This window comes from Octopus sinensis, linkage group LG4 (assembly GCF_006345805.1).
Source record: "Octopus sinensis linkage group LG4, ASM634580v1, whole genome shotgun sequence".
NCBI classification, from domain to species: domain Eukaryota; kingdom Metazoa; phylum Mollusca; class Cephalopoda; order Octopoda; family Octopodidae; genus Octopus; species Octopus sinensis.
Genome location: NC_043000.1, coordinates 65,466,473 through 65,487,337, shown reverse-complemented (window position 1 = coordinate 65,487,337; position 20,865 = coordinate 65,466,473). Strand labels below are relative to the sequence as shown.

Here is a 20,865-nt window from a genome sequence, read left to right as displayed (position 1 = left end):
TCTAGTCAATAAAAATAAACAGCTTTAAATGTGTTTAGCCAAACGAATTCATTATCAATATTGATTTTTTGTTTGTTTGTTTTTGGAGGTGGGTATTGTGCATTTAATTTGTGGGGAGACTTTTTCGAAATCATTATGAATATTGATAAATTGGTGAATAAAGAAACCTCATAGTGGATGATTCTGCCTCTCATTTCGTCAAACACGATAAATTAATCAGACGTCTTAACATAAAACTAGCCCTAGCCAAAATAAATATCCCCTTAATTCTGGAGCCAGCTGAATTGTCCATCGACAATAGGAAGAAATCTGATAGGCTTTTCTTTACTCATGGGCTAGAAGTAGATGCCTTATACGAAATGTTAATTGGTTCTTTTGCTCCAGCAAATACAGAAGGGGATTGTTGCGCCCATAGCCGAACGGGGAAATATTTTGAAATATAGTAATTTGCTGGGGAATCTTTTTTTGCAACCTGTGACTTTCGAAGTGCTGCTGACAACCAAATTTTTGTCATCGTTAGTACCTCAATGATGTTACTGACGTTATTTAGCTGCTTTTCCCAGGGTTTTAGCTTCAAGATTACCTGCAGAATGCTGTATGTTGAATTACCTATATAATGTTTAAAAGGACATAACAGAATTACTTCCTACTGTGCTTAATGTAAACTGTTATTAGAAATGTTAATAAAACTTGGTTAAATTTTTAGTATAAACACGAATGCAATACATTTCATAGAAAAACAAGTGAACCGGTTCTTGTTTACAAAACCAACAAGCGGGATTCTGGTTTAAACACCCCATACAACCCTCGTAACATTTCTTTTATTTTTTTTGAATTTTCAGAAAATTATTGCGAATTCCTGTTCCACACACGGGGATTCATCGATTAGGCAAAAAAAAAAATGTGTGATTTAAGGAGGATTTAGCAGTTAGATTTAGCACATCTCACGACCACCTGATACCTTCCTCGTCTCTTTGTCACTGGCATTTTTGGTGTTTTTCAGTTTTTTTTCTTCACATAAACACATTTAATGGAATGATAATGCTACCAAGGGTGGTACAGTGCTGGGATTTAAGGAAAAAATTTATACTGTCCATATTTTAAACTCTGATTAAAATTTTTCTTTTAATAAAACTTTTAGGATTTATGGGGTGAGGGAGGGTTAAAACAATTTATATATATCATAATAGTGAGAATTCCCGTATAAAAAAACACAAATTCACAAAATTTTCTGAAAATTACAAGCCATAAAAAAATTATGAAATGAAAGTCTAAATCACACATTTTTTATGCACAAACGTGTGAATTCCCGTGTGTAGAATACGAATTCGCAAAAAAATTCTGAAAATTCAAAAAAAAAATTTGAATGTTATGAAGGGCTATGTCGAGTGCCTAAACTAGAATTCTGTCAACCTACAAATTATATTTCATTTTAGATATTAATAAAAAAAATAATACAGGTAGTAATTAATTTTGGTAAGATGATTAGGATAAAACAAGTATATTTCTTTAGAGTAAATATAACCAACACAAATAACTAAACAAACCGTTCAGATGACAGAAGAGCGTACATGAAAAAACCAAACCTAAAGAGCACCCGGAAGTGTCCGGTCACGTACATTAAGCAAGCATGGCTGTCTTTTTAAGGACGATGTTGTTTATTGGTACTCGGTCGAGACCTCAGGCTTGTTTGTGCAAAGGAAAACATTCCTTTGGAGTCCACAGACCTATGGTTAATAAGATTTCCCCCGAGGAAGAAAAAAAGAAAATATTAACGAAGAAAGGTTTCCTTCAACCGAAAATTAACAAAGTGAAAGGCTCAAAATTCAACACAAGAAAAGACAAAATAGTTGGAACACAAGAAAATACTTTGGTGTTTCATAGCGAAAAACTTTCATCAGAAGATCCAAGATTCGGGTTAGCTTACTTTCTTCCCTCCCTTCTTCTCTTCTTTTCTTCAGAAACACTGTATTTGTATTAAGCGAAGTTATTTCAGAAGAATGCTATGCGAAGTTCAAAGATGGTCAATCCAGAGTTCGAGCAGTCCCTTGAACAAAAAAAGTGTTTTAATCGTGACCATTCCGTCACTTCGTTTTATTTAGATATTGTTTATTTAATCATCTTCTTTAAGAAGTTGGATGTATGATTTAAAGGACCTTCGGCTGTTATTTCTATTTATGGACGGCAGCTGAATAGCTCCATCGTTAAATCGTCCTTTAGTTTGTAAGAAATATCAGGCCGTAGTTGCTTCATTAGTCGTCATGTAGTTCATAAAATAGATGTAAGATGCTTATATTATTATCTACCTAGTTACGTTGCTTTTCGATTGTAGAAATAAAGGTGAAATTAACAAATCGAAAGTAAGTTGGAACTGGTGAAGGATCAAAGGGGATGTACTAGCCCGATGATAATTCAGATATTTATATAAAATATTCGAACAAACTAATATAACTGTAAAATATAATATTTTCATTTAGCTATTCTGAAAGAATTCGTGACTCTGTTACTAATTATTTAGTACGTTAATTTCATCTTGAATGCCTGCTTCTACGATCTGTACGGCTTCCATTCAGCCAAATCTCGCGGGCTCCACTTTTGTTATTCAATCTCAATCGTTCCTGGTCCGTGAAAAACTTGGTGTAAACACTCGTTGCATTTGTTATTAGCAAAGTGTTTAATTGTTTCTGGCACGAAAGCTACGCCTTTTTTTTTTTAGCCTCTCAGATTAGAAGTTTTGTGCCAGGTCGTACCATCTCAGTGTGTGCAGACGAACCTCTTGTCCACATTCCATCAAATTATCATTGTTTCAACGTTCGGTTATGACTCTCTAACTTTCATTTTCTCTTTTAGATTACCAACCTACCTCCTACAGATGCTCATTTCAAGAGCATCTTACGTGGTCGTACAAGTTAGAAATAACCAAATTTTACCCAAATTTCCCTCAAATCACAACCTAAAAATTACTTTGGCTTATGTGATCCTGTGTTCTCTGCACATAGGATAAGACGATGGGATGGCCATGCTTGGGATGCGTTTATCGTAGATCTATTCAAAATTCACTCAGTACTAAACAGTTCAACAAAGCCCATTCATATAAAGGATAACACTGATCCCACCCTCTGCAAACAAGTGTCATCCACATAATCTATACACACTGAGTCAAACCAACACTGCTTCCATGAACAGATACCCAAAACATTCTTATATGGGGACATAACTTTTTTCCAACAGAAGAAAAACAACCTTCACTCTCTTTAGTCTTAGACAACAACTAAAACGCTCAACGTTTGTGCAAACGCTAGGCCTCACAATCTCTGATGACCTCATCTGGCAATGTCACTTCCATAGCATAGTTAAAGCTGCGTCCTGGAGACTAACTTTCTTCAGGACTAGAAAAAGTTTTAGCTCAGACCCATATAAAGACCATCATGCTCTAGCCCCTATCACAGACTCCCTGTCTTCTTATTCTATCTTTTCTACAACTATTATTACAGCCTGCTACCTAGTTGCATACTCCCCAAACCCTAGCCCACCAATCTCTCTTCCTCTCTTCACTTAACCTGTGTCCTCAATACCAACCATATTTCCAATCGTTCCACCTCAAGAATGAAGTACCTGAAAATTCCATCTTGTCCATTTTATTACTGTTTAGTCTCAGACTAGATCTGATTGATTAAGCTTTTACTCAAAAGCTTTTTTCATTCATTTCTTTTTTTTTTCCTTTCACACATGTCTTATCCTATGTTCCTATTTTAAGTCAGTAGGGGCGAGTTTTGGTTGTTGTTTTTAGTAGGTCCAGTGACCACATAGAGGCACTCTAGTTGGTTCATTCCCATCCAGATTTCTCTTGAATAGCTGTAAACTGGCAGCTATTCAAGTAAGTAATGGCCACAGTTGCTTCCCCTAAACAGAAACATTTATAGATGGGGGTTTTATATAACTATTTTGTTAATTCCCTTAGATTTACCGACAACTCTTGCAACTATAAAATGAAGTATCCTCAAAGATTTTTTAGTTAAGTTGCTTCCTCGTCTGTTTCAATACTGTGAGTTAATAACGAGTTGTTAATTACGAAGTAGTCTTAATTAGTAGGCCTAAGAGTATAACTTTCCATCTGTGACAATTCCCTAACTTTTCTTTCAGTTAATATCCATTTTATTCTTTCCGGTTTTTTTAAGCAGTAGGGTGTGATTTAGAGACTTAGCTATTTCGAGAAGGTCGAGCGACTCTGCAAAATATCCTATGTTAATTCAAACACCTCCTCATTGTGTAACCTTATTTGCAGTTAGGTGGACTGAACCCCCTTAAAATTAGAGTGTCCTAGTTATGGATAATAGTTAAACTTAGAACAAGATACACCCCACTGATTGTTCAGTTAGTAGTCGCGGACATGACTCAGCCATTTGAGGCTGTCTGGTCTCAATCACAGGAATGTAACCATGCTAGAGCACAAACTTCGAGCATTTTAGTGGATTATTTTGGCTCCAGTACTTTGTCTTGCATTTATTTTATCACTCTCTCTCTCGAAAAGCTCAGTTGGCCTTTTTGTTTACGTTTATTCAAGGAGTTACCTCCCTTTAGGTAGTAAACGTCACTAAGTATTAACCCACTAAAGTGCTGGGATGGACTGCTGAACACATTTTATGAAAATGAGACTACCATGCACGCATAAAAAACAAAAAATAGTTCAAATGTCTTAGTATATAATGGTGGCAAGTTTTACATCATCTGAAAAGTCATTAGTTGAACTATTAGTCCTCTTGCATTCTTGGGAGTATTGAAGCTTTTGGGCGACATTAAACCCCAACAAACACCCATAAATTAAATGCATCTATCGTGGCCTGTTGACCTTTACCTGACGCCCACGATCATGTCCCGTTGCGCTTTATGTGTTAACTCCAGTAAACACAGACACACACACTCATATACAGGCTTCTGCGCCATTTCCCCAATCAAATTTCTCTCATAGCATATTGTGTATTGGAGAATATAATGAAAGTATACCTAGGAATCAGAATTAAAATTGACCAAATTCTTAAATATTGATAACTTTTTGTTGTTTAGCCCAAAGTCAGCCTTAAGAAGACTTATGAGTAAAGCATTGCAGCTGTGACATTCCTCTACTTTCAGATAACATTATCTAGTGTATCTATTCTTTTTTAAAGTCAGTAGGGTATGATTGAAAGGACGCTTAGCTGTTTTTTTTCTTTTAATAAGTTGAGCAATTCTGCAGAATTGTTAATTCATTCAGTTTGTTTTAGTATTTCAAGATACATGATATGTTGTTTATAATATTAATATTCTTTAAAGCTGGCTGAATCGTTAGCATGTTGGACAAAATGTTTAGCAACATTTCATCTGTCTTTAGATTCTGAGTTCAAATTCAGCTGAGATCAACTTTGCCTTTCATCCTTTCAGGGTTGATAAAATAAGAACCAGTTGACCATTGGAGTCAATCTAATCAACTTAACCCCTCCCCTGAAATTGCTGGCCTTGTGCCAAAATTTGAAATCAATATCAATATTCTTTATTAGATTCCATGTTCTTTTATCTGTGTTATCTAATTCTTTCAGATCCCAGATTAATATTGCCAAATCGAGAAAGACTCGTTATAAAACTGGAAAGATTTTCCTGGAAGGTAAAAGACTGATTATGGATGCATTGGAAAGTGGTGCTGAGTGTTCTGTCATGTATGTAACAAGTGAAGTAGAGCCATTCAGTCTACCAGCTCATCTTGTTGGCAAATTTCCTATCTATAAAGTTCAATATAAACATTTGAAATTATGGTCAGATGTTGTTACACCATCTGGGATTGCAGGTAAGAAGTTCTTTTTTATTTCTACAAGTAATTTTTGTTCTTTCATATGCTGTACTGGACCTCTTATTCAGAAATACTCTACAATACCACAATTTACTGTACTATGTATTGAGTGAACATATCCATTTTTGTTTGTTTTGTTTTTTTATTAAGTCAATTAATTTGCATATGATGTGTTAAAAATAGTTTTGTTTTTTACTTTTTTAAGTCGACTGATATAGATTAAACATTCTCTGCTTCAGAAGTGTATTAATTTGTACCTGTATCAGTGAAATTATATCCTGTTTTTTCACTTTTTCTCTTTAATTTTCATCTTATAAACATTATACTGTATACATGGTGCAGTATGATATATTTTAATTGGATTAATAAATATCAAACAGGCCCTGCTTTAGATTGATGCTTTCTCTGCCCCTCTCTTATTTCTTGTCAGCAACTGTTAGCTTTTTTCTTTCTGCCATTAGAGGCATTGCACTTATAATACTTTGCATTCAGCAAGCAGTTACTGAATTCTTTTCCTCATTTTTAGGATTCAAATGTTCTTTAACTGTTGTTTGTTCACCAACTTTGTTTTATATTTCACTTATAGGAAAAGGTAGTAACATCACATAAGTTACTAAATCTTCCAGTTTTAATGGACAAAATCAAATAAGCTTGCAAACAAGCTGATGAACTATTTATTTCTTCATCTCTTTATGCCAGTATTTAAGGATTTTGGTCCAAACTTGACACTACCCACCTTTACTAAATGAAAGAACACCTCTATTATTCTACTCTAAGACAACTCTCATCCCATACACTAATGCATCTCTGCTATTCAGGCAATACTTTATATTTCAACTTCTTTCCTAAGAGTGTTTGTATTGACTCTAATCTCCCACACACTCAACTCTCTCACCTGGATATCACTTACAAAAACTACTAGTTACTCTTGCTCAAAATTTCACTTCCCTGTTCCTTTCTCTAACTTTTTCACCTACTAGCAGTTGTTTGTCAAACTCTCCTGCATTAAAAACATCAGTCTCAACTAATCCTCTCTCAAGCTGTCGTTTTCAATTACTTCAATACTCACATTACACTGTTGTAACTTTTTTTTTTGGTCAGTGTTGTTTCCTACTTGCTTCTACCTGTAAATCAAAGGAAATTACTACTAATCCCTTCAATCTTTGCTTTTGTCTTCTGGACATCAATGTTTTGAAACTGACCTATTTTCCATTACATCTCAGATAAATTCAGCGCTGAGTTGTTGCAGCAGAAATATCATAGCAAATATTCTGCTCGATACCACAGATTTGCTTGTCAACTGCTTGACCTTAATCACTTGATCATGTCCCAGGGTGGCTGACAATATGTGCATCTCTGATCATGAACAGGATTAGTGGGGGAGCATCATAGCCATATGTTGAGAAGGATTCTCATAGGGTTTGAATAAATGTAACAAAAGCAAAGTTTGAAGAAAATATTAGCCATTTTCCATAGTTTCAAGGGGTAAGAAAATAGGAAATAACAGATGCTGCTCAAGGACAAAAATTATGTTACACAGTTTTATTCTTCCCTTGCTTCCTGTTACCATGTTATGGTTCTGACAGTTTGAGGCAAGGAAATCAGTCTTAAATATTTCCTCTTTATTAAGCATGTTAATGTTACAGTCTGACTATATTAGTGGCATTATTCCCTTTATTGCAATGGATTTTATGTATTTTAAATTGCATATGATGAAATTCCAATGTAATCACCATTTTCATTCTTTGTAACCCTGTTGGAGCTACAATGACTACTTTTCAGGAATAAATTATTCTTTCCATTTATCCTGAATTATCCTTTAATCTTTTAATCTTTATTAGTTTTCCAATAGCAAACATATCGATGATCACTGCATATATGGGTGCTGGTATGGTCTTGCATTGTAAGTAAAAATCAGTCAAAGCAAATTCTCTGGAGGCTTGTCATATCTATATCTATATATATATAATAGATCAGGATTCAAGTGAATCTAGCACTTAAATGGTAAGGCATTGGGTCAGGTCAAAAAGTGAAATGTATACACAACAAAAATAGAGGAATTTATATGTGAGTACTGAAGTACAGATGGATATTCAGGTTATGTATATGATTAACTGTACCCAAAGGCGGTGCTCCAGCATGGCCGCAGTCAAATGACTGAAACAAGTAAAAGAGTAAATGAGTATATCAATAGCCCTGAGGCTAATCAACAAACGTACATTGTACTAAGTATAGTCCATTATATACTTCAGATCTACATAAGGAGCAAGTTCTGTGAGAGGTGAATAGTAAATGAATAAATAACAACAGTTGGATAATATGTCTCCATTAATCAATGAAAAATTTGTTGGAAATAGTGGTAATGAATTGACACACTATCCATCTGTTCTTATACACACACACATACACATGAGTGTGTGTGAGCAAGGAAAGTGACAATTTGGAGTGTCAAACTAAAATGCATTGGGGTATTCTACCTGAGTTTCACAGACACTCCCTCATTAATCTTGTTTTTGGAAATGCAGTAGACTAGCGAAAGACCTATTGAAAATGACAATGTCAGTGTTGTTCACAAAGTACAAAGAAATTTACAAAATTATAAGGACCATGCTTTTTTTTTTCTCTCTCTTTTTTTTTTTGTACTAAATCTGAAAGTATTTGAGCAAATTTTTACCTTATAAACTTCTTTCAGCTATTTTCAAAATGCCAAGTACTGGAGAATCCCTTGTCACTCAGACTAAGACAATTCCTTTAACTATTATTCTTGATAATATCCGAGACTCTGGTAACATGGGTACTTTGATACGATCTGCTGCTGCTGTTGGTTGTTCAAAAGTTCTTGCATCTGTAGGTAAGTAATTTTTTATCTAGCATATAATAATTTAAAGGAAGTCTATTTAACATGGTCCCGAACAGAGAGAGACCAGCTATCTGACTTGACAGAAGCATGATAGACAAAGCAATTAAGGTAGCTGCTAAACTAAGAATTGGCTGGGTAAAGTTCAGAGAACTATTACCTTTATTGATTACTAAGGGCCTCTCCCTCAGAGTGAAAGGCAAACTGTGATGCCTGTGTACAGACAGCTATGCTACATGACAACAAAACATGGGCTGACTGCAGAGGACATGTGAAGGCTTGGAAAAAAATGATGCCAGCACGCTGTGCTGGATGTGCAATGGCACTCTGCATGTACAACAATGTTTTGAGAGAAAAATTGGGTATAAGAGATATCAGATGTAGTGTGCCAGAGAGAAGACTGCACTGGTTTGGTCATGTGATGTGTATGGACGAGGATAGCTGTGTAAAGAAGTGCCAATCTCAAAATATGAAGGGGATCTGTGGAAGAGATGAAGTGGTGAGAAATGATCTTCAAATATTGAGCCTAACAGAGATGACAAAGGACTGAGACTACTGGTGATATGCTGTGCTTGAGATGACCTGCCCAGCAAAGTAAAATCCATGCCCATGATACCCGCTCTCTCCTGCAATCCACCCATGCTCACCACTGTGGTTTCACTTATCATCGCCATTTTCCCTTATGTGTCCACTTACCTATCTACACATAATATGCAACTGTTAAATCCTTTTCCTTCTTCACCACTTCTAGCTACCATTCTCCTTTTGAAATCTTGTGAACTCACCCGCCTACCCATCTTCTCTCTCTAGTCCACCCCACTATATACATCACTCTCTAACTTGGGTGTATGGGCCACTACCCGCTTTCTATCACATTTTCATTATCTTTCTCTCCTCATTCTCTTCTCCATCTGAGGAAGCCATGTCTTTCTTCTAATGCAAGACACCTTTCTATCCCTCAATACTACTCCCACCTCACTTGAAGAGGTCTTGTCTTGCAAATTACCTGGTGACTTCACTGCTGCTGGTGCCACATAAAAAGCACCCAGTACAGTTGGTATCAGGAAGGGTACAGCCAGCCACAGAAACTATGCCATAGCAGACAGCAGAGCTTGGTGCAGTCTCCTGACTTACCTGTTCCTGTCTAAACATCCTAACCCTGCATGGAAAACAGACATCTTGTAATAATGATGATGATCTTTCCTTTATATACATAGTATACAATGAGAAAATCAATATGTATTCTAGCATTAATTAAACATGATTTGCTACTGAAATATTACCATTATATTACCATTATTATTTATAGCCACAAGTATTACCATTTATATTACCATTTATAGCCACAAGTATGGCTGTGTGGTTAAGAAACTTGCTTTGTAGTTATATGATTTAGGGTTCAATCCCACTGTACAGCACCTTGGGCAGATGTCTTCTACTATAGCTCTGTACTGACCAATGTTCTTTAAGTGAATTTGGTGAGCAGAAACTTGCCGTGTGTGTGTGTTTGTATATTTTCATTTGTTCCCACCATTGCTTGACAACTCATGTTGGTTTGTCTTTGTCTCTATAATTTAGTGTATCAGCAAAAGAGACCAATAGAATAAATACTAGATTTGAAAAATAAGTACTGGAGATGATTTGTTCAACTAAGCCCTTCAAGGTGGTGCTCTGTCTAGCATGACTGCAGTCCAATGACTGAAACAAGTAAACAACAAAAGATATTCTGTTCTATCTGATGAACTGTATTTGCTGCTCAAGATGTTATAAATCTCTTCTCCCCTGATGTTGACCACCACTAATCTGAATGAACTAATGTGTTTAACTGTAGGAGTTTATGGTTTATGTATAAAGAATATTACCAGCCAGTGGTCTGAATCTTTTGATGGTTTTGACCAAAGCAGTGTTATTGTATTTGACATGAGCAGAGCAAAGTTTTTTTTTACTGTGTCATGAGAACCTCCTGGCTAAGATACTGTTATCTTTTATTTTTTACTTGTATCAGTTATTAGTCTATGGCCATGCTGGGGCACTGCCTTGGAGAATTGTTTAGCTGAATAAATCGACCCCAGTAGTTTTTTCTTTTTTCTTTTTTGTTAAGCTTGGTACTTATGGGCTTCTTTCAGTTTCTGTCTACTAAATCCACTCACAAGGCTTTGGTCAGCCCAGGACTATAGTAGAAGACACTTGCTAAAGGTGCCATGTGATTGGGAAGCAAGTTTCTTACCACACAGCCACAATGCGAATGGACTTCAACTGTCTCTCATCTCTTAGACTGGAAGCCTCTCATCAAACCACTTCATCTTAACAAAGTTCTCTGTCCGAACTGCAGTCTATCAGTTTTACTGTGCACCAGTGTTTGGTTATGTCTGTACACTTTGGATATGTTTCACTATTATTTGTCCTCAACAATGCCAGCTTTAACCATACTTCAGCAAATGTGCAGTAATCTAAACTTTAGTGAGGAAATCTAGTTAAACAGAAACATATCTGAAGTTCATCATCATCATCGTTTAACGTCTGCTTTCCATGCTAGCATTGGTTGGACGATTTAACTGAGGACTGGCGAACCAGATGGCTGCACCAGGCTCCAATCTTGATCTGGCAGAGTTTCTACAGCTGGATGCCCTTCCTAACGCCAACCAGCCTGAGAGTGTAGTGGGTGCTTTTACATGCCACCGGCACGAGGGCCAGTCAGGTGGTACTGGCAATGGCCATGAAAAAATTGTTTTTTTTTTTACGTGTCACCTGCACACCAGCACAAGTGCCAGTAAGGCAACGCTGGTAACGATCGTGCTCTTAGTGCTCCACTTGCACGGATGTCAGTCATCGAATTTGATTTCAATTTCACTTGCCTCAACAGGTCTTCGCAAGCAGTGTCCAATGAAGGGAAGGTACGCATAAGTGGGCTGGTTACACTCCTGGCATAGGCCACAAAGTTATGGTCTCACTTGGCTTGCCGGGTCTTCTCAAGCACCGTTCGTTATATGCCAGAATAATTAAAATAATATTAGTCATTGACTAATATTGTCTTTTCTTTTCCACATAATTAGCTCTGTTATGTTCATTATATTAACATAGTAATATTAACTTAACTATTGGGCAAGAAGCTGGCAGAACTGTTAGCATGTCAGGCAAAATGTTTAGTGACATTTTATCGTATAAACTTCTTTCAGCTATTTTTAAAATGCCAAATTCTTCCAAGGTTAACTTTGCCTTTCATCCTTTTGTGGTCAATAGAAATAAGTATGAGTTGAGCACTGGGATCAGTGTAATCGATTTTGTGCCAAAATTTGAAAACAGTATTTTCTTAAATTGGATATTATAGAAGCAAATAAAATAAAAGTTCTTTTTAGATTAAAATTCCATAGACCCTCTCTTATTGATACTGACTGATAAAATATATGAATAAATTAATTATGTGCATTATTTATAAACTTGAACATTATATTATTTACTAATTAAATATGCTTTCATCTTTTAGGTTGTGTGGATATCTGGGAGCCTAAAGTACTACGATCTGCCTGTGGATCACATTTCCGAGTTCCAATCATTAACAATATATCTTGGGGAAGCATGTCAAACTACCTGGGAAAAGAGCCTCAAGTACTATTGGCATCAACGTTGAGTAGTGAAACACCGCAATTGCATCCTGTTTACAGTTTTGAAGATATTGATCAATTAATCAAACAATCAGAAAGTGATGAGTCAATAGATGATGACTCAGTGGCCAATGAGTCAGACAGTGACAAGACTCAAGAAAACAAAATAGACTTGTCTGTTGAGGAGGAAATGTACCACAAAGTGCCACTATCTCACAATGTGTATCACCGGGTTTCTTACACAGGAAAAGAGATTGTTCTTGTAGTTGGAAATGAAGCTCATGGACTAAGTGCTGATGCTAAAAAGTTTGCTTTCAAACATTATGGCCAGTATGTATCTATTCCATTGGCTAATGGAGTTGATAGCCTAAATAATGTCGTGGCTGCTTCTATTTTTATGTTTGAAATTCAGAAACAAATGAACAGTTCTCGCCAAGTATAACATCAACTTTGATTTCAGTAGATTAGAAAGTGCAGTATGTAAAATAGGTTTTATATGGATTGATGAAATTTCTGTGAAAATATATTTAAATATACCCAAAGCTTAATTTCACTTTTGTACTTGTTGAGCTGTACTTACTGTTTACCATTACTTTTGACAGGTGCAGTGTGGCCAAATGTTTAAGAAGTTTGCCTTACAATCATGAGGTTCTAAGTGTGATATTACTATGTAGAATTTATTTTATATGTTACTTGTGTCAGTCATTAGACTGTGGCCATGCTGGGGCACCATCTTGAGTTTTTAGTCGAATGAATCAATTCCAGTACTTTTCTTATTAAACCTGGTACTTATTCTATCAGACTCTTTTGTTTGAAAGAACACTGATTGTCAAGTGATGATGGGGGACAAAAACAGACACAAAGACACATGCACACACACACAACAGGTTTTTTTTCAATTGCCATCTGCCAAATCTACTCACAAAGCTTTAGTCAGGCCAAGGCTACAGTAGAAGACACTTTCCGAAAGTGCCACACTGTGTGACTGAACCCAGAACCATGTGGTTGCAGAGTGAGCTTCATATCACCCTCAGGCCAACCTTTACTTTGTGTATGAAATTGGTTAGACAAAAACTATACTGAAGCTCATTAGATGAAAAGTACATGTAATTCAGAAAGTACAGCCTTGACATACACTGTGCCATACATGTGTGTGGCATACCCAGCCATTAGTATATACTGGTTGAACAACTGATTCCTCATTGTTGAACAACGAAGATCTACTAACATTGTTTTTGAGCATTTATTTCAATGAACTCAGTTGAATTTTTTGATTTTTAATATATTATTTCCCAATAGAAAATACAAGCCCATAAAATAGATAGAATTAAAGGGGAATCTATTTAACTTTTTTCTATAGTAGCCATTCATCAAATATAAAAGTAGACAGGGCTCATCTCAAGATACTGAAATTTGAAGAGGAGTTAATGTGTTGGAGAAACTACACAATTCTAGGGCTGCTGCTATCAACGTTGGCACTATGAAAGGTAGGTCTGGCGAGATTATTGAAATGCTGGAGCATTGGTAGTAAGATGGAAGGGAACCTCAGCTAGGTTTCTCGCGGGTAAGAAACAGGTTCAAATTCTCCTGGGTATGCAAAAGTGATAGAGTGGGTGATGTAAGCATATTTTTAACAGAAAAGTGGGTAGATGAGATAATTGAGGTAGTTAGAATGTGCAATAGGGTTATTAAGCTGAAACTTATTATAGATAAATTAACAGTTACGTTTATCTCTGCCTATGCTCCACAGTCTGAGCTGGCTGATGACAAGAAGGACCAACTTTATGAGGTCCTTCTGCAGACTACCTCAACGTTAAATGATAGAAACTTGGTTATTGTGGCTGGTGACTTTAATGGAGATGTTGGGCAGCATTCCCATGCATGGTAGTTATGGCTTTGGCTCTAGGAATGAGGTGGGAACAAGGCTACTGGAGTTCTGTGATGCAAATGGTCTTGTGATCTGCAACCCTAACTTCAGAAAACCAACCAGCCACCTAATCACTTATCAGTCTGGTGGGTACATAAGCCAGATCAATTACCTCATCACCAGGCAATGAGATAGGCAGATGTGAAGAGTGTACATCCCAACATAAGTTACTAGTTAGTGACTTCAGAATTAAAGTTAGAAACAGTGAGAAATAAACCATTCTGGAAAAGATTATGAAAGCTCAAAGATCCAGCAAACTAAATTTAGAAATTTAGAGATATTCAAATGGAAGCCTCTGACAAAAGAGAGAGGAGGAAGCAGAGACATATAGCTTAGGGGACAATTGAAAGTTCCTGTGGGACAATCTACTGAGGGCTGCAGACCAAATCCATGGCTGGTGCAACCAGCTATGCTAAGGGTGATATGATGGTGGAACAAAGGAGGTAGACAGTACTATAAAAGCAAAGACACAGGCCTGGAAAGACTAGAAAAATGGTGGAAGCAGAGAATTATAAAGGTAGACATAAGGGAAGATAGGTGACAGGTTTACATAGCAGAAGGTAAGAGATTTGTCAATGTTCTACAGTGTGAGCTGTTCAGGATTGCAAAGCAGTGTATCAGAGAGAATAGTATTGTGGGGTGAGAAATGTATCTGAAGGGATAATGGTATGCTTGCATTTTGTGACTCAGAGAAGAAACATGCATAAAAGTGCCATTATGAAAGATTACTAAATGTGGAAAATGCATGGGAGAAGAAGAATCAAATATTGAACCAATTGAGGGACCAGCCATCAGAGTTGATAGTAGTATAATAGATAAGGCAATTATGGATATGAAGATAGGGAAAGCCCCTGGACCATCAGGAATCACTGCCAAGATGAATAGAATATCTGGCAGTGTAGGATACAGCCTAGTTACTCATATAGTTAACCATGTTTTTCAGGAAGGTGTCATCTCCAGTGACTGGTGCAGTAGTGTTATAGTTGGCTGCTACAAGAGTAAAAGTGGTGCTTTAGATGGAAACAATTACAGAGGTATCAAAATACTAGACCGGGTTATGAGAGTTATAGCTCAATTGATTAGAAATAGAATTAAAGTAGCTGAGATGCAGTTTGGTTTTGTACCTGGGAAGAGTACCACAAATGCCATCTTCCTAATGAGACAGCTGCAGGAAAAGTGTTTGGCCAAAAGTAAGTCATTGTACTTCTGTCGACTAGGAGAAAGCTTCTGACAAAGTCCCTTGCTCTGTTACCTGGTGGTCCCTAAGAAAATTAGGAATAGAGGAGTGGCTTGTTAGAGCAGTACAAACCAAATACAGTAGTGTTCTCAGTAAGTTGAGAGTGTTATCAAGAAAGCAAATAAGCCTCTCTTTCCATCAGGTAAATGGCCCTGCTCAATATGTAGGAAAGGAGTTGGAAGTCACTGCATCCAATGTAAGTTGCCTTCATGTGTGGCAGATGTGCAGGAACAATAAACACAAAGGGCATACGGGACTTAGACTCTCTTGAGGTAGTGGATGGTTTCTGTGTGATTCAAATAATGATAGCTTTCTCCAAAATCCTTTGATGATTCTGGAGAGATCTCAGAAGTTTCAAGTTCAATTTATTCATGTGGAATGTGATGTCAACCAAAAATGACAACTTTATCTATTTCTCTTTGGAGCTTATAAAAACAAAAGAGGACTTTGCCACAACTGAGCCACCTCACTGTTATGTGATAAGGAAAGTCACAGAATTCAGAATCAGTTTCTTTAAGAAAATCCTGAAACTGGCTGTGATTAAGTGCATGACCCTGAATGACGTTCACCCCAGAAACAACTGATTTCAGTACACAAGAAATATCTAAGTCTTTCCCACAGAGTGCTTGATGATGTATAATGCAGTGTATAAAAAAAGTGCCCAGAAGTTGAAGATCTTCCAACTTAGTTTTGATCTGCCCCACCTGCGCCTTCCTCACTCCAGCCAAGTCTTTCACTCCATCAACTGAAGCACATCAAAGCTGATTCCACTGCAAAGTTTTCTGCACTTCCATCTTATGCACTATTTTGTAACGAGTGACCTTCATTTTCAGCAAACATTCTCATGAAGAGATTCCTTTCAGATTCCAAACTACGTTTCATTAACTCAAATTTCTCAGAATGCAACTTTCCAGAAAATTTTAAATATATTGACAGATGTTTTGTTTCATAGTGACACTGAAGACTGTACTCTTTCAAAACGGCAACACTTTCTTTGCATATCATGCAACTAGCTTTCTGGTTGTTTGTTTCCACAAAAAAGTACTTTTCTCCCCATTCTTCATTGAAAAGGCGACACTCAGCAGCTACTTTTTTTATTATTAGTAACCATAACGATGAGTAAAGAAAACAAGATATGAAAATGAAAAACAATTGTTTATTTACACATTGAATATTCTACCAAACAAATTTTAGAAAAGTAAGTAAAAAAAATTTTTGTGACATATAATAAACATGTCAAACTAAATGTAAATAATTCATGACATTAAAGTATGTTATTACATAATTAGTTTAAAAGTGTTTTTTCCAATATGATATTTAATTAAGCAAGTTTTATAATTATGCTAATGTATTTAAGATTTATTATGTAAGTTAATTAGAAGAGCTTCATAAAAAATAATTAAGATCATATTGAATAAAAGTATTAAGAATTTGATACTAATTTAATTAAGTCATTTTTTTTTTTAGTGTAGGGCAATAAAAATATTAGGGCTTAAATAGATATCAAAGCTTGAAAATATTAGATGCTTTATCTCTTGTGAGCTCTTTCGTCACTCAAATATGCAAAATATATAACATAATTAACTAAAGCCAGTCCCTTTTATATACAGCACTCTTCAAATTTGTTTAAACACGACAATGCAAGTTAAAACACTTGCTGCAGGAATGAACTCTCATTGCAGGTACTTACACAAAAGGTACAGTGTGGTGGCGGGCTGCATGAATTGATCTCTAGCCTAGAGCTATAGTAGAAGATTCTTTCCCACTCTGCCATGCAGTGGGACCGAACCCATGACCACATTGCCATACCAAGCCATATGTTTCACTAATTAATGTAGGAACCTGTATACCATCTTAGTCAAAATAACAGCCAAATTTTCCTCAGACCACAACCTGTCATCTTACAAAAAAAAAGACAGTGTAACGCAGGCTTAAAGTAGACAGCATGGTCAAGGCTTGAATACCTCTCATAACAGGTCTGCTCAAATTTGGCAGACCTAGTGTTAAGCAATTAGCATTCATACTATGATCAACAAACATGATTTCCTGAAAAGTTCACTCTCTGACATAGTTGACATTTTTTGTTCTTTATTGTTCTGAAAATCTACACTTGTACTTTCTACATATCTTGCAGTCATCTTTCCTGTTATTACTTTTCCATGTGGCCGTTTTTTGTCTTTTTTCCATGTTTGTAACTATTAAGTACGATGTGTTCATTCCCTCTTTGAGAAATGTACAACAGTTATAAATATAGCTCCACTTGACAATGGGGTAATGTAATTATTTTTCCACTTGTTTAGCATAAGGGAAGTTTCTATTGAGGCTTTACACTTTGTAATGTGGAAGTCATACTTAAATGGTATCAGGAATAGTAGTTATATTCTTATTTGATGCTTGATAAACCAATTCAAGATTAAATATTCCAGGGTGCTTCAATAAATAGTTGAATGAATTACTACTGAAGTTATGAACTAGAGGCCTGACTCATATGAGGTGGAGTGTTCAACTAGTATATCAGACCGAGGCTCAGAGTGACAAGAGGTACCTGTGAATATCTGTTGGGCCCTTCCTAAAGAGAAAGGACAAAAAAACCTCTTCAATCTTTTGAATTTAGAGTAGGTTTTGCCTCAGGAGGTCTTGACCAGATGGTGGAAGGGAACTTTCTGACAGTTAATATCTTTATTAAAAAGTTTCCTAAGTGGAAAGGGATAATCTAAATTATTTAATTGTTTAGTGTGAATATATAGGACATGGTAGGTGATAACTTTCATGTGACAATAACATGCTTTGTACTCTACACTGTTTTGTTTAAGCCAGCTCTGATACAGCAACTTTATAATCAAAGTCATAAATCTCTTCTTTTAACAAGGACTACTTTGTTTATTTTGTGCTTCCTGTCATAAAACTGTAGAATGCTGAATTTGAAGGAATGTTACTGCTATTTCTTATAAGCATTACTGTAGCTTTGCAACTATGAAGTTTTAGGTTCAATCCTACAGTGTGACACTTTGGACGAGTGTCTTCTTTATATTTGGGTTGATTAAAGCCTTGTCAGTGAAAATTGGTAAATGGAAGCAATGTGAAAGCCTATCAGGACTTTAGCAATCCACTCTATTCTAAGCCTTCTCATCAGGTCCCAAGTTACAGAATCCCTGAAGAGGGTCACATCACCCAACCAATTCTGAGTGGTCATCAGTACAAAAAATAAAAGTCCAGTTACTGTATTGGAATTTTTGAGTTGTCTCGCATTGAGCAATAATGGCAAGACTATGAAAGAAACAGGGTTTTTTGGGCTTTTTATTAGTGTATAAATAATGTTTTTATACAAGATTGCTACAATATGATGACTTCTTCATTGACTTAGACAAGCTAGTTTATGCTGAGTCTTACAAAAGCGATGATGAGCCTTTAGAGAACCAAGTGTCCAACTCCAGTTCAGTACACAGTTGTGCTTATTTCATTTATTCTACTAATGATTTTGTCAAAACATCAACTACTAGTTGTTTTAGGTTATCACCCATTGATGGATAATTATGATCATCTGAATTGAAGTAATTATCATGATAAATATCCTACACTTGTAATATAAATGAATTTTAGAGAGGAGTCCCTTCCTGTTCAAGTCTATGAATATAGGTAGGTGATGTTTAGTCCCAGGTCAGTCCCGATCAAGTTGCATCATGATCAAAGGTATTTCAATTGAAACTCTTCAGGCTTTATTATTAGAGGTGTTTCTCCCTTTCAAGACAATAATACTAGTTTGAGGTAAATTTGGCTGCCATTTTTAGCAAGTCAAGTATTCACATAGAGCTTCTCTTGTTGGCTTGCATAGAAACTGTTTAGAATTACTGACATTGTGAATATATTAAAATCAATTCAGGTTTACAACAATGTGACAAAATGACAATATAGCAAAATAACATAAAAGCAATACATGACTAAATGCCTTGTTGCTAATTAAGGTTTTAACCAGTTAGATTGTGTCAAGTCACCCAGCCCACACCAGCATGGAAAATAGACATTAAGGCACCAAGCCTTGTTTGTCTTCTCATGAACTTGATTCCGCTTCTTTATTTTGTTAGGAAGTTTTCTAGTGGTTTCTGCTTATCTTTGACACTTGTCAGTCACCCTGTCTGGTCTATGATACCTTCAGCTTCCACTTCTCAGCAGCATTGATAAGCTTTTGCTCTTGTTTAATGTTCCAAGTCATGCAACCACATATTGGATGTACGCGCTTAGGACTCTTTCCCTCACTTGTATTGATAGCATAGTAGCCTTTGCCTCTCCAATCCTTACCATTCTACAAAAAAGTACACATTGGATTGTGTAGTGGTAGTGTATGGAGTTCATAAATAAACTAGGTTAATTGTGGCTTAACCCTTCAACGATGAGAAGAGGTTCCAGACAGGCAAAAATATAAAATATCTCATTTTCTTATTGGTTATTTAATTTCACATTAAATAAGGGCAGAATTCTGGTTTAAGCACCCCATGTAACTTTTTCATATTTTGGAATTTCCAGAAAATTTTTGCAGATTTGTGTTTAACATGCGAGAATTCACATGATTATATATATATAAAACTTTTTTAATAATTTACCACCCCAATCCTTAAATCCCAAAAGTTCCATTCTTTTTTTTTTTTTAATCAGAGTTTAAAATACAGATAGTAAAAACTTCTTGCTTAAATCCCAGCAATGGATCACCTTTGATACATCATCATTCCATTACATGTGTTTATAGGGAGAAAAATATTGAAAAACATCAATAGCTATCAGTGTGACAGGAAAAAAAAAGAACGAGGATGGTCGTAAGATGTACTAAAAATAACAGCTAAATTACACAAAGTTTTTTTGCATAATCGTATGAATTCTAGTGTGTAGAACACAAATTCGCAAAAATTTTCGGAAAATTACAAAATATATAAAAGTTATGAGGGATTAAACCAAAATTCCACCTTAATAAATACAATTGTTAGTCACTCGCACAATAAAATTTACAATCTCATTTTCGAAAAGTGCCGTAAAATACTCAATTTCATTTGATGAAGGTCGTATGCATGTAAAATGTTTTAAGCATCGATTGTGTTTTGTGTTCTCTGAAGATATATCAATTGATGATGTCCGTCGTTTAAGGATTAAATATCTACGACTGCAGTTTGCTTCTCAACCACATGGTCTTGGGTTCAGTCCCACTGCGTGGCACTTTGGGCAAGTGTCTTCTACTATATCCTTGAGCTGACCAAAGGCTTGTGAGTGGCTTTGGTAGACGGAAATAGAAAGAAGCCCGTCATATGCACACACACACACACACACACACACACACACACACTGTGTTGGTGTGTTAATTCTTCAAAGCGGTGCCCCAGCGTGACTACAGTCTAATGAAAATGAGACACAAATCTGCTTGAAATGAAACTATAT

General features: G+C 36.0%; 1 protein-coding gene across 1 annotated transcript; it reads left to right on the top strand.

Annotated features, from left to right (window-relative positions):
- Window positions 1–1,586: 1,586 nt before the first annotated feature.
- Window positions 1,587–12,837, top strand: LOC115210744 (rRNA methyltransferase 3A, mitochondrial). Its single transcript, XM_029779455.2, has 4 exons — window positions 1,587–1,917; window positions 5,574–5,818; window positions 8,514–8,672; window positions 12,163–12,837. The coding sequence occupies exons 1-4, from the start codon at window positions 1,631–1,633 to the stop codon at window positions 12,720–12,722; spliced, it is 1,251 nt and encodes a 416-aa protein (XP_029635315.1). The 5' UTR covers window positions 1,587–1,630; the 3' UTR covers window positions 12,723–12,837.
- Window positions 12,838–20,865: the final 8,028 nt, after the last annotated feature.

What these genes read in the sequence shown, in the direction of transcription:
- LOC115210744 (XM_029779455.2), top strand. Translation starts at nt 1,631, where the DNA reads ATGGCTGTCTTTTTAAGGACGATGTTGTTTATTGGTACTCGGTCGAGA. An exon ending in TCAGAAGATCCAAGATTCGG is followed by an intron (nt 1,918 to 5,573) that starts GTTAGCTTACTT and finishes TAATTCTTTCAG; the next exon opens with ATCCCAGATTAATATTGCCA. An exon ending in TACACCATCTGGGATTGCAG is followed by an intron (nt 5,819 to 8,513) that starts GTAAGAAGTTCT and finishes AACTTCTTTCAG; the next exon opens with CTATTTTCAAAATGCCAAGT.